Below are 14,492 nucleotides of genomic sequence, written 5' to 3'. Positions count from 1 at the left end.
GTACGTATACAGAATCATTCATTGTGGTGATAATTCATCCATTTGTAAATCTCAGAGTACATTTGCACACTCTCAGACTTAAATTTAACACCAATGATTTTACTGTGTACTTGGGACACCAAATTAGGATTAAAGAACCCAGTAGGAACATAAACTCGCCATATTAAATCACAGCTACACTGAAGTAGATCACTGCATGTATTTGTATTGTATTTTAGTTGTTTTCTACCTGTTGTACATATTCCAGAAGAGCTGCAGATTAAACTGGTTGATGGTGTTGTTGATCTGTTGCCTGTAGCTCTGCACCAGCTCTGTGTTGCTCATTAGCTCCTCCTACAGGACATACACAAACATACGCACACACATACTCAGTTTAGAAATATAAATACTTGAACCCCTACTCGGGAACGATGCAAGTTGAGAACGATGCAAAAAGGGAATGCATGCCCACCCTGTTATGCTATACTGGTTATTCTTTGAGACACACATCCGGGTTTTTCACCAATAAGCACCTTTGTTTGGGCCGCATTCGGGACAGCTGACAGTTTTGCGGGCCAAACAAAGGCATCACGTGACGTTGATCCCTTTCCCCTATTCGCTCATACTAGGACATGACGTATGTGTGGGCAGAAGAATACCCGTTGACAGAGTACCCGTTGTACCGTCTGTCTGTGTTCTTTTTTTGCCCATATATGGAGATCTTTGTATATGTCTGTCTGCCTGTGTCCCTTTTATGCCCATATAAGGAGCTCTTTATATCGGTCTGTCCTTGTCTCTTTTATGCCCATATATGGAGATCCCTGATGTTATCAGTATATGGGCATATAGGGGATCTGCAGTTCTGGAAAGTCCTTGTGCAGTGGTAAAACGTCTAGAGGAGAATGTCTGAGGAGTGCAAACTGACTGTGGAACATGGACTGACTAAGTAATCAAGTGGCAGGTGTGGGGAATTCGACAAGTGTGGGGAATTTGCCAAATCAAGCTTAGGCTGGGGTTGCCATGGCAATCAATTGGCTCATTTGGGCCACGACCAGAGCCTTTTCTAGCGGTTCTGGACAACCACCTTTCAGACTCGATGCCGTACACTCAACTCCCTGGGGACGCGTGTGCCGAATTTGAAGTTGGTTGGAGGTTGGATGGTTCTCGAAATACATGAACATTAGACGTACAGAGATTCTGTGCATTTATAGTAAGATACAATCTGATACGTTCTTCTAATGTTGCACTGAGGAATGATGCGATAAGGAATGCATATAAATGCTTGGTTTTGGGTCATAAAAAAAACTCTAAATATCTTAAAAAGGGTTTACCGTGCTGAAAAGGTGTGGCAGCACGGTATCGGGCAGAGCACTGGTCAGCCCAGTCAGCTGAGGAGGAGAAAGATGTATCATTATTATTATCATTATTAATGTTGTTTATATTCAATGCAATATCGTTGTCAAGTCTTTTAAATGAAGTTGACAGTTACCTTGCCGGCAGCCCAGTCGATCCAGCCTTTCCCATTGGGGTCAATGTTTAACAGCACCAAGCCCTCCACAAGATCAGGGAAGATGAGCTGACAGAGAGAGCATAGTAGAACATATTAAATGATTGTTTAGAGAACAGATAACATTCAACCGAAAGCTAGAGTCCAGATGTGGAGAAGATAGCAGACCACACAGGATAGTGTGAACTTCTTTACTATTTCATCCAGTCAAGCAAATCCCCTGTAGCTAGTGGGGGTTTAACCCATTTAGACTTAAGGTTTTTAAAAAAAGCCTTCTAAATCCTAACCTAAAGTTTTCAGAAAATCTTAAATTTTGTATTATTTTTTTTTAAAGAATTCCTGTTGCTATATACATCAACATCTACATCTAAAATGACACAGATGCTTTCCCAGTTTTAAAGGTATAACAACGTAAAGGCTTTCCCGGTCTTAATTAGCCTGATTATCAGACTGAAGCTGCGTGGAGAGAGTGAGTGGGGTCTATGGTCTGGATCCAGGCTTAGCCTGGGATCCATTTTCTGGGTTTCTGATCCGGTCGGAGCGGAAATAACTTTACGTCATCAGGCGGCCGGAACCACCGACCGGAACCGCCAGTGCCGTGCACCTCCAAAATGATTCTCCTAGTTTAAAATTGGTTTAAATTGGTGTAATCGTTTAGTTTCTTTAAGTATAATAATCGTTTGGTGTGTTCATCTTTTATCATAACTCGTAGCGTGACTAGCAAAAATAAACTAATTGAATCGCTATGTGGGGAACAAAAACAATGCAACGCCATCGGAACCAACCACCGGAACCACAATTTGTTTCCCTTTATTTCTAAACCGGATCACACGGTTCAGTTTAGAACGAATACCAGGCTTTCCTCCGTGGTGGAAAGTCTGGTGATGCGAGGTTAATCCAGGCTAGGTCCTAATGGGTTAAAGCCCACTTCCCTGACACAGATCTCAAGCCTATTCCTGTATCCACAATCCATGCAGTTTGACAAAAGCCAGTGATTGTAGCCACTACTAGCACAAACAGTACACTTAATCTATACTAATCCAGGGCTAGACTGTTTACAATCTGTAAATCTGGGAAGCTGGTGAACATCACTAGGTTGAGCGGATAAATCCCAGACCTACAGCCATGCTGTGAAAGGTTCAGTAGGATAGTTAGTCACTTACAGCAAACTTGGCCAGGATGTAAGCTCCAGCACCAACTCCGATCCCAATGATGCTCTTGAATCTAAAACACATCGCCCCATCAGTTTGATTTGTTTTCAATACAATAAACAATTTAAGAAGGGTAGTGCAAGAGACACCGCTTGAATTTTGATAGTAGAGTAGTAGATAGTAGAGTATACTATGAACTAAAAGTTACATACTCAAATGTACATTGTTTACATTATATACACACATGCACACAAAATGTTCTTTTGGACCATCACAAAACATTTTATTTGTTTAAATATGGAGTGTGATTGAGCATGTGAATACCAAACACGATAATATATGGTAACACGATAATACGAAAAAAATAAATAAAGATATAGTCAGTGTATTGAGAGAGAGACAGGAAACCGGTAAAGAGAGTAGCGAAATGACATGCGAAATGACATGCAGCAAACAATCCACCCAGCAATCAACCCGACAGGTTTGATGACAACTGTCAGGCATTAGATCCTACTGTAGGCCTACCATTGGGCCTACCATGGGGCCATGGGGTCACCCAGATAACATGATCATTTGATAAGATGTGAGAGATCCACCCACCCAAAGTGCTGCACCACGCTGGGCAGCATCCCAGACAGCTGGTCCATGGTGGGGTACTGATACCTGTGGACAGACATGAACACAATGCTTTTACATTGTACAGTGTGTGCGTGTGTGTTAGAGCCAGACCGATATATTGGTCATTATTGTGTGTATTTATTATTTTGCACTTTTTAACGAAATACTGGTCAAACGTCAGTAATCGACGGGCTAGGACTCCCCAAATCTGGATAGATCGGACCCCAAAATCTTGCATCGGTCTAGTGCGTGCGTGCGTGCGTGCGTGTGTGAGATCCCATACCCCTGTGGTAACTGTGACGCTCCAGCCTGCTGTCCTGGGGCGTCCACGTGGCAGACCACAAAGTGCTTGGTGATCTCCTGCATGTCCTCATTGTGGAAGAAGCTGTTGAAGCAGAGCTTGTCTGTGTCGATGGAGAAGGTCAGTCAGTGGAGGAGAAGAAGGGAGATGGGGGAAAAGAAAGAGACGATGAGAAGATGGAGGGGAAGGGGCAAGTGAATGAAGGATGTGAGCAGGAAACGAGAGAAGAAATGAAAGGAGATTAGAAGTTACGACGGAAGAGAGAGGATAAGAGACAAAAAGGGGAGATGAGAGGAAGGAGAGAGCAGAGTGAGCAGGAGGGAGAGAGAGATATATAATCCCATTAAACATAATACAGCAGGCCCAGAGAGAGCATTGAAGATGACCATCTGCATATCTGATCCTCTGCCAGGAAACAGGACGGATTCTTTCTGCTGATAACAGCATGCAGCATGTCGCATCCTCATCAACCACCAAGAAATATACTGGATATCGTTGCTGTCGGGTGGAAACCTCATATTTCTATATTTCAACTTTTGATATTTTTTTATTCATTAACAATAGCACTTCCACAAGGTCACAACGCTTTGCGATTTGGAAAAGCTCTGAAAGTGAAAGTGGTTAAGTGTGTCTGTGGGTTTTATAAATATTTAACCAATGAAAGGTTTTAAGAGGAGCTTGTGACTAAATGCTAACTACATTGGATCCATTGGCACACAGGTTCTTTTCCTGAAAAGTAACCGTTTTGGACATATCCGCCCGACAGTGACAATAATAGATTGTGTGATGCATATTTGACCATAGTTTAACTTTTCGTGTTTCTTTTGTAAATTCATGTCATTTTTGATCATCCTATCTTTAGAATGTGTTCTTTAGAGGGAATGAGGTGCTACACTCTCTTAGGGAAAGTCAAATCAAAGAGGTAAAAACATGACATTTTGGTCCCATTTGACCTTCATCAGATGAAAATGTTATCTTGTACATTATTTATCATTAATATACTGTATATTCTGATATTATATACAAATCCCACTAAATCTGTCAAGTGTTGTTCTTGGGAGACAAAATGTATGTACAGTAAATGTGAGAAAATGTTTTAACTGAACTGGATATACAGAACAGTATGGGAAAAAAATGTCAACTCTTCATTTTGCACTCTTTCACCCACCAGCTCTGTGAGTTGACCTACTTTCTGATGATGTGTATTATTGTCAATGGATCAATTAGCCCGACAACTGGGCTGAGATAAAAATGGCTGAAGGTGACCTCTTCATTTGGCCACAGGGTTGTTTTGGGCCACGTGCATTATGTGGCACAGTACAGTATGCGCATGTATTGCATACATATACACATACATACTGTATAACCAGGGCAAACATTTCTCCCACGCGTTGTCATCTAATGGGTCATAACACTCTGAATCACCTCCACTATCTTCTGGCACTGGTTATGACCCGCCACTTCTCTCTCTCTCTCTCTCTCTCTCTCTCTCTCTCTCTCTCTCTCTCACCTACATTTGAAACTTTCTGCTCACATGCTCTTTACTCCACTTCTATTTCTGTGCCACCTTTTTAGACCACTACAAGTCCTTTCGCTGTCTTTCATTCTCTCTTAGCCACAGTGGTTTTACTGAATGTTTTGTGTCGACTGAGCAGGTGTCTGTCTCTCTGTCTCTCTCTCTCTCTCTCCCTCCCTCTCCATTTTTTCACCACTCACTCACTCACTCTCTCTTTCACTGCCATGCTCTTTCCTCCTATTCTATCCATATGCTCTCCTCTCCCCCACTCCTCTGATCCTCTGGAACAGATGGTAATGTAGATGTAGGCCAGAGTGTCTGTGTTTATAGACTCACTATAAAAGTGAATCTGCACCGTTGAATCCTCAGTATCAACACTCCTTTGTGAACAAGCTTATCATCTTTGCATCCCCCTTTCATCTTTCTTTCTTTGAATCATCACAAATCGCAGTCTAGTGCCTCAGTGGTGGGTTATGAATACAGATCTCCAACAGCTGCTGCGGCAAAGACAAAAGGCAGCTAAATCCCGCTATTTTATTTTAATTTATAATAATAACAATAATAATAATTTTAGTGCATTGCATTGATTGCATTGTATTGTATTGCATTTTATTCTATTATACTCTATTCCATTTAAGGCAATATTATAATAAAATGCAATTTAATCTGAACAGGTAGATGACTATCTTCTGTTCTAATATCAAATGGATTTAATGTATTTACAATACTTTCTTTAGGAGATCATCATAGAAAGTCACATTAAGCTATTAATAACACATTATACACAGGAATGATATACTGTAGAACGCCAGTGGCTCAGAACAACTGTGCCAGTCCAATACAAGAGAGGCAGACAGCTGAACAGTGGAGCAGCAGACGTCGTCTCTGGCACGTCGCGCCACAGTACAGGCCCCTCCCATCTCCTCCCACCCGCCGGCGCCGCATTGCTGCTGACCCAGCCCCGTCTCCCACTGCATGATGGGGATGTTTTGTTGACCTACATTTGATACTTTCTGCTCACATGCTCTTTACTCCACTTCTATTTCTGTGCCACCTTTTTAGATCACTACAAGTCCTTTCGCTCTCTCTCTCTCTCTCTCTCTCTCTCTCTCTCTCTGTCTCTCTCTCTCTCTCTTTCTTTCTCTCTCTCTCTCTCTCTCTCTCTCTCTCTCTCTCTCTCTCTCTCTCTCTCCTTCTCTGTCTATTATTATATTATCTCCTCCTTTATTGAATTATTGACCACTCATCCGGTATCACAGCCTTGTGGAAAGTGGGGCATATGACCAGCCACTAATACTATACACGTGAAATCCTCAAGTGTTCATTTAATTCTGAGAGGGTCTGTTACTGACGCCGTAGTGGTATGTTTGATATTGTCTTTGTGTGACAATAGCGGCAGGTTTTCACCATAATCACTTATGCTGAAATATTCCCATGGGATACTAGTTTACCATATTACCATACTACATGGGCTACACTAAATATCTTTACCGAAAATAGCCAATCTACGAGCGCATAACTTGTCGCCACGCAACGTGTTGTGAGCTTGTAGATCTGCTATTTTCAGTGAATGTTCCCCTCAGAATAGGGATGCTAGGGTTCCAGTAGTTAACTGACATTGGAAGTTATCAGCGTGATAAGAGTTGTCATGGAAGTATGTGATGCTGCAACAAAGAAACCCCTTTGACTCGCAATATTTTCTGTAATAACCAGAGAAAGTGTGTGTGCATGTGCGTGTGTGTGTGTGTGCGTGCATGTGGATGTGTGTGCGCCGGTGCTTTCGCTGCATGAAGGCGGAAAGACATGCTGTGTGGTATGGAGACCAATTATCAACTCTGATAAGCGAAGAATTGCCTCACTGACAAGGCCTGATACATCTGTCAGCACGCGTACAGTACATAAGTGCATACCCCCTCACACTCACTCACACACAAAACATATCCTGTTTACTCACGGTTAAGGCCCACATCATGGTAGGTGAGGATGGCAGGCCTGTTCCCTTTGGGTGCCCCCCGAATCACCACATGCAGCATCCCATAGGGGGTCTCAATATCATGTTCCTGAAAACAGCAAAGCAGATTCATGCTCACACTCTACACTCAAGTCCATTTGCAATCTTAAATCCTGATTTATATTTTAGTTAGAAAAAATATTTCATCATGGTTGCTGTACAAGTGTTGTACATCCCTCATTTATTCATGGTGCCATATTTTATTATTAGCAATTCAAAAGGGATGTATGCATATTTTGTAATAATTATGTGAGATAAATGTGCACAAAATAAAACCTTTGGGTGGGTGTTGATGCAGTTATTATTATCTCTAATAACACTTTATTGTATGATACCTGTGGATGAGACTCACAAACCATGTTAAATCATGAAACTTGATTTCAAGTAAAACAAAAAGAATAAAAGTATGTTTTTGCAATATTTAGAAATCCATCAAGTATTTAGACAAATTGCCTCAATATGAAAACATAGCAGAGAATTCCAACCTCTCTCGCAGTGACCAACAGTTTTTTAAAGTCTTTTACAGCAAATCTCAAAATGGAGGTTGGAGATATTGTTTTTCGTAAGCCGTATACACACTATGCACACACACGCACGCACGCGCGCGCGCACACACACACACACACACACACACACACACACACACACACACACACACACACACACACACACACACACACACACACACACACACACACACACACACACACACACACACACACACACACACACACACACACACACACACACACACACACACACACGGAATAAGCTGCAGTGAAACTACACTGCAAAATCCAGAATGTTTACCACTCAAGCCCTATTCCAAAATGTTCAAAAATAGGGAAACAGTGAGTTATAGTGATACATTGTGATTATTGATTATTCTTGATTATTATTCTATATTATTGTTGATTATTTGGGTAAGGTTTCGCATATAATGAAATCATGCCCAAATTATAGGGCTGCCAGGGTGAAAGTGGTTAATAAACACTTATCAGTGTGCCCTGATAAGCCTCTCTATTAACCTGGCACTGCCAATGTAGCCAATACCAACCCTAACCAGGCTGTTAAGACATTCTTGCTAACACATCTGCAGTGGATCCTTAAAACCAATTTTACACTTGGCTTTACTTAAAAAATAGCCAATTTACAAGCTGTAGATCTGCTATTTTGGAAAATATTATTTTTTTTAATTTTGTTTAATCTAAAATGACATGCTCCAGGGTTAATGTGGTTACCGTAACCACAACAGGAAAAACACCCCAAAAACTGTGTTCTCTACTCTGTCATTGTCCATTTTTCCGCACTTGTCATTCACACCTCCCCTGCAATTCACTGCAGCTACTCAGTTCATAGTAGGAAAAGCAGTAATTGTTATACCTTCAGCGGTCTGACATATTACATTTCCTTTTACTGTAACTGTCCCCTTTACACTCACTGCAGTGTCTTTGAGAATTATCCATGATACACATTCAGTATGAAGAAAACAGCATTCATACAGTATGTGCAGTCAAATGCATGGAATGCATTTATCCATAAACAGATACTGTACATCTAATGGATTCAATCAGTTAATAGAACATCTGCTGTCACTATATTATATCTCTGTTTTTTCAGCAAATGACATTCAATTCTGAAACAGAGCATTCCTATTTTAGCACTGACTGCATCAGGCTTGTTTTCTGTATTCATAGTATACTTCAATACAATTCACATGTATATTCATGTCTAAAGAAACATTATTAATTTACATAGAAGCTGAAAGATCCTTTTTTGTGTGTAGGAGCAATAGTGATGACCTTGAGAGGATCTGAAGGTAAAGACATATGTAATGGTGCAAATACAATTGAAATCCCCCTAGCTTGTGATTGTGTCTTCTTTTACGTTTTACGTTTTACGTTTTTTTTAAATATATATTTTTAAATCATTAATGAATATGAATCCTCTTTGCGGGAACAACAAAACAGCATAATAATTGTGCTAAACACACAGTTTAAATAGCCCTTTCCTTTACATCCTATCTTCTTGTCCTAATACACTAACACTCCTGTGTGAACACACGTAAACCCACAAGTACGTGCATGCTAGCACACAGACACGGTTGCAGACCCTTCCCCCTTCCTCCGAAGGATGCTGAGGTGAATAAATCTGCAGAATAATTTCCACACACACACACACACACACACACACACACACACACACACGCACACACACACACACACACACGCACGCACACGCACACGCACACGCACACGCACACACACAGTATACATGCACACACGCTTGCGCACACACACCTATACAGCACTCTGTCATGCAAACACAGTCTGCAGAGGCAAGTGCACCAGCGCATGGTGCAGCATCTGTCTGTGTTAGTGTGTCAAATGTGTGTCAGTGGGCCAAAGTCGTGACCCCTGATTCAACAGACATAGCATGCAACAACAGCAGCTGTAGTATTCACAAACACAAAAAGAATACACAATACAAAATCAATAACATGAAGCATAATACAGATTATTCCATAACCAGAATAATTTTGCTTTGCTTCATTTCTGTTTTACTTTGTTTAATATTTATATTTATTCATTTAATACTTTGACTTTCAGAGTCAATATCCTGAACAAGTCTCTACACAGCAATATAGCTCAGTACAGGAAACATACCTTGTAAATATGTTTGACAGACACACACAGGCACATAACATAAACATACATACACACATACTGTGCTGTATACAGGCGCACACGCTCACGCACGGACACACACACACACACACACACACACACACACACACACACACACACACACACACACACACACACACACATGACATGTACCCCCCCCCTCACACACTCTTTTCTGTCACTCACCCCATCCCAGCACTCTGGCATGATGCCTCAGTAAACGTTCTCTCTTAGAGAATGAAGAGGAGAAGGAAGAGGAGATTGCAGCTGGCAGTGAGACAGGCAGACAGACGTGTATCCAGACCTCTCCTGTTTCAAGGGACTAGTATAGGTCCTGGCTGCTGGCTACTGGAGGATGGATAGATGCTGCTTGTCTTTGCCTGTCCTCTATCTATGCTACTGCTGCACTGCCTCTCAGCTCCTCACAGTATGCTGCTGCCCCCCCCCCCCCCCGCCCCCCTGCAATACTTTATAGGCCTATTAGAGATGGGGGCGGGGCAGACCACGGATCATTGGTTGGGAGTGCTGTCTTCCTGTTGCTCGATTGGTTGGCTCCCGTGTCAATTGTCATCCTCTACACAGCAACATCCTCAGTGTTAATTTAGCTCAGAGAATGTACAAATGTAACCAAATGGACCCATAACGGTCTATTTGGTTAAATTTGTACACTCTATGTACAAATAAATAAATTACCATTGAGGATTTTGCTGCGTAATGCTCACGTCTTGCTCTCTCTTCAGCACCATCACTCTACTTCTAAATTGGATCTAATCTCTCAAGACAGATTCATTTTTTTCTTATTTTTTTACCGTAGGGGTTCCCAGATTGAGTTGTATCTAACTATCGATCTCTGTCATCTTTCTTTATATGACTGACCTTGTTATCCCCCTATTTGATGAAAACTAAACAGTTGCTGTTCACAAATTGAAGTTCGGGCCAACTGAAGGACAACTGCTGGTCAACTATTTTGAGCAGAGTGATGAAAGCCTAGTTTTCAAGGTTGTACAGTATGTACCATACAAAGGCATCAGAGCGAGCTGGACCTTATAGCTGCCTCTGTGGGGTTGGCAAAAGCGATAGCACACCGCTAACCGTTGGCAACCCCCTAAGCAACCCCCTAGGTGGGGTTGGCAAAAGGGCCTCTCTGTGTGGAGTTTGCATGTTCTCCCCGTGTCTCCTAGGGCATTGGTTCTCAAAGTGGGGTCCGAGGACCCCCAGGGGTACTTGGGGGGTTTCCAGGGGGTCCCCAGCTAAATGATGGACAGGGGCCAAATGCACCCTTATGGGTCTGTAACTCTGAGAGTGTACAAATGGAACCAAATGGATTTGGTTCCATTTGTACACTCTCAGAGTTACATTAACATTGATTTTACAATATGAATTGGGGTCCCAGAGACATACATGCCATTAAATGGGGGTCCGTAGCCTAATGCATGTCAAACTGAGGGTCATTGAAATTAAAATGGTTGAAAATCACTGCTGGAGAGCTGTAAAAAATCTTCTATTATGGGGTCCCTGGCTTATCTTTTCAAATGGGGGTCCGCGGGCTAATAAGTGTCTATTTGGGGGTCCTTGGCACGAAAAAGTTTGAGAACCACTGTCCTAGGGTAGGTAATACCCTCACAAAAACATGTAGTAATCTTGGTCGCTATACCACCTCCCCCATGACAGCCTGATGGAAGGGAAACTAGAGAAAGTGCTCCTCGGAGCACAGGTCTCCGCCAGGTCAGGTACGATATTGTGGCCTCCTGGTGGCGCTATAATAGGCCAATGTGAAAAGGGTGCCATTTATTCTTCAATCGGACACTGCATTCATGATTTGAGGCATTTTGTTACAAAAATGTGTTTTGCTAAATTAGACCTGCTGGTGGCGCTATAACAGGCCAATGTGAAAAAGGGTGGCATTTCTTCCTTGGCCTAGTGGGAATGTGCGTGTGAAATTTCACGGAAATCGCAAGCTGTGTTCCTGATTTGAGGCATTTTGTTCAAAACGGACCAATCCTGCAAACTTTGGAAGCAAACCTTAGCCAATGAGGATGGAATATGGGAAATCGGACAGATCAGTGTTGATCACATGACTATAGAGATACTGTGTACCGATTTGCATGACGTTTGGATAAAATCTGTATGAGTAATGTAAAAAAATGGGTTTGCACAAATCGGCCTCCAGGTGGCGCTATAACAGGCCCATGTGAAAAATTTGAGGCAGAGGTTCTGAATTGGCATCCAGGGAGTGTGTGTGCACAGTTTCGCAGCGACCGGGCCAACAGTCACAACGGACACACGGACACACGGACACACGGACACACGGACGGAGGGTAAAACATACTCTCTCGCCATACCTTTCGGCCTGGCGGAGACAATGAACTGGTTGGAATAACGTGTTCCTTCCACGCGCTACGTCCTACCGGGGAAACTCCCCCCTGTCAGGTGATAAGAAGGTCAGTTGGCCCGCATGCATTGAAGGAGGCATGAGCTCGGCTCTGGGCTCCCTAGACCGGCGGGGAGAGTGTAGCGCCCAGGATCACTTAGATAATTGGCGGGTGAAAAAAAGGGTTAAAAAAATAATAATAATAACTGCCTCTGTGTCAGTTTGAAGTTTTTTTGGTTCCTAGCTAGCTGCTGCTACATTGGGGTGTACATTTTTTTTGGCGCAGTAGTGTTTACGCCAGGATGTTTTTTACGCATGCACGCTTAGCCCAAAAAAACTCAGCTCATTCCCAAGCCCCCAGAACCCAGCCCTAGAGGGAAGGTATCCGGTTTTCCTGGTATCCTTTGAATCACTACATTGTTTTCTTTGCATTCTACTTATTATTAACCGTTTCTTGACTAGGTTTCATGCCATTTACTCAAGATCAAGATCAAGATTACCTTGGATCAAGACTATCATGTATTTTATCGATTTTGACATTTGCATAGATACGAAAGTAAAAGTCAGACTCGATAAAATACATCTATGATAGTTTTGCCAAGGCTACTCTTTCGCTATGGATAAGAGCATCTGCTAAATACCTCAATTGTAAATTAAATGTCACTGCAAATCAAGACAAAGTAATCATCCTTAAAGTAATTTATCCTGAAACATTTCTATTTTGGTGTGAGTGTTCTCTTCCAGGATGACACTGCTCTCATCCACAGGCACGATCGAGGGTAACTGTCTTGATGAATATGAAAATGATGTGAATCATAGCTATGGCCCTTCTGCCTTCTCAGTCACCAAACTTCAACCCAATTGAACACCAATAGACCCCTTAACAGACGACGTCACACTGATAAGAACCAGTATGCGTGCAACCAGTATGCGCTAAATGAAACCCATTCTATCAGGTCTCGCCAGGACGTGCCACACTAGCCAACACACAAGAGGGGGTTGGGGTGTGCTGAAACTAGCGCACCCCGAAACAACAGGTTGGAAATTGATTGCGTGAAACAATCACCTGCGCATCCAGTCTCAATGTTAGTAAACAATTAATTGGTCTATGTGAAATTTTGGGCCAACGTGTTAGACAGCACTCTCCGCCACTACAATCATCAAAATAACAAATGCACGGTTCTTTCGTGCTTTTGATGTTTTTCCATTTTCATTATAACACAACATTCTGTCTATGGTTCTGCAAAATTTAGTTTAATTTCAAGTGCCAGAAATGTACATGAGGCTGCCGAGGGGTAACCGCCTTCCATTCCGACATCTCGCCACTCCGACTAGTAGCTTCCGCGTCCGGTTAGGGTTAGGGTTAGGTATAGGGTTCGTTAACGTCGGAAAGGTGACATGTCGGAAAGGCGCCATGTAACCCTGCCGAGGAATGTAATGGCTTCAGACTGGTCGTCCTGCTGACTACAATGATTATGGTAAATTTATATAACAGTAGATACAGTAGATTGTGCATTACATTCACCCATTCACACACACATTCATACACCGATGGCGGAGGAAACCATGCAAGGCACCAACCTGCTATTGGGAGCAATTAGGGGTTCAGCGTCTTGCTCAAGGACACTTCGACGCTAAATCTGGGGGAGCCCCCCAGCCCGGGATCGAACTGGGAACCTTGCAGTTTCCAGTTCACTCTATCCGGCCACTCTACCCCTGAGCCACTGCCGCCCCAATCACACACATGCGCTCACACACACCCACCAGCACGCACGCACGCACGCACGCACGCACGCACGCACGCACGCACGCACGCACGCACGCACGCACGCACGCACGCACGCACGCACGCACGCACGCACGCACGCACGCACGCACGCACGCACGCACGCACGCACGCACGCACGCACGCACGCACGCACGCACACACACACACACACACACACACACACACACACACACACACACACACACACACACACACACACACACACACACACACACACACACACACACACGCACACACAGAGGCTCTCTCTCTGCTCTGCTCTCTAGTTTTGTCAGTAGTGCAGCCTTTGTCCTGCCCTCCACCACATCTCCACTTTCTCTATCCCCTCTTTTCTGTCTCCCTCTATCCCAATTTCCTGTTGACAGAAAGCTTTAGCATGCTGACTCAACTTAACACGCCCCTATCTGCTTTCTCTCTCTCTCTCCCTGATTATGTGGCTTGTTCCTACATGAGAGATTTAACCACATACCCACTGGCCCCCAGCGTTGGTTGTCATGTTTAAACAGACATTGTCTCTCTTCATTTCTTCATCTTTCTATCTCAACATCGATCTTACCACCTC

At 43.1% G+C, this 14,492-nt stretch overlaps 1 protein-coding gene across 5 annotated transcripts in view; it reads right to left on the bottom strand.

The window, feature by feature from the left end:
* ndrg4 (NDRG family member 4) overlaps positions 1–14,492 on the bottom strand; it is a 54,467-nt gene that overhangs the window by 10,662 nt on the left and 29,313 nt on the right. For 3 of the 5 annotated variants that reach the window (XM_084059140.1, XM_084059141.1, XM_084059142.1), the window contains 7 exons: positions 7,027–7,132; positions 3,539–3,659; positions 3,238–3,300; positions 2,650–2,710; positions 1,469–1,555; positions 1,311–1,367; positions 230–333 (listed from right to left, as the gene is read on the bottom strand). In XM_084059140.1, coding sequence (XP_083915266.1) covers positions 230–333; positions 1,311–1,367; positions 1,469–1,555; positions 2,650–2,710; positions 3,238–3,300; positions 3,539–3,659; positions 7,027–7,132 — 599 coding nt within the window. Of the gene's footprint in view, positions 1–229; positions 334–1,310; positions 1,368–1,468; positions 1,556–2,649; positions 2,711–3,237; positions 3,301–3,538; positions 3,660–7,026; positions 7,133–9,956; positions 10,091–14,492 lie in introns of those variants that run through there. The other 2 variants (XM_084059143.1, XM_084059144.1) reach the window with 1 other exon arrangement.

This window comes from Gymnoscopelus microlampas, assembly GCF_963454915.1.
Source record: "Gymnoscopelus microlampas genome assembly, chromosome: 6".
Classification (NCBI taxonomy): Eukaryota; Metazoa; Chordata; class Actinopteri; order Myctophiformes; family Myctophidae; genus Gymnoscopelus; species Gymnoscopelus microlampas.
Note: the sequence above shows the minus strand (reverse complement) of the source record. Positions and strands in the feature narration are given on the sequence as shown.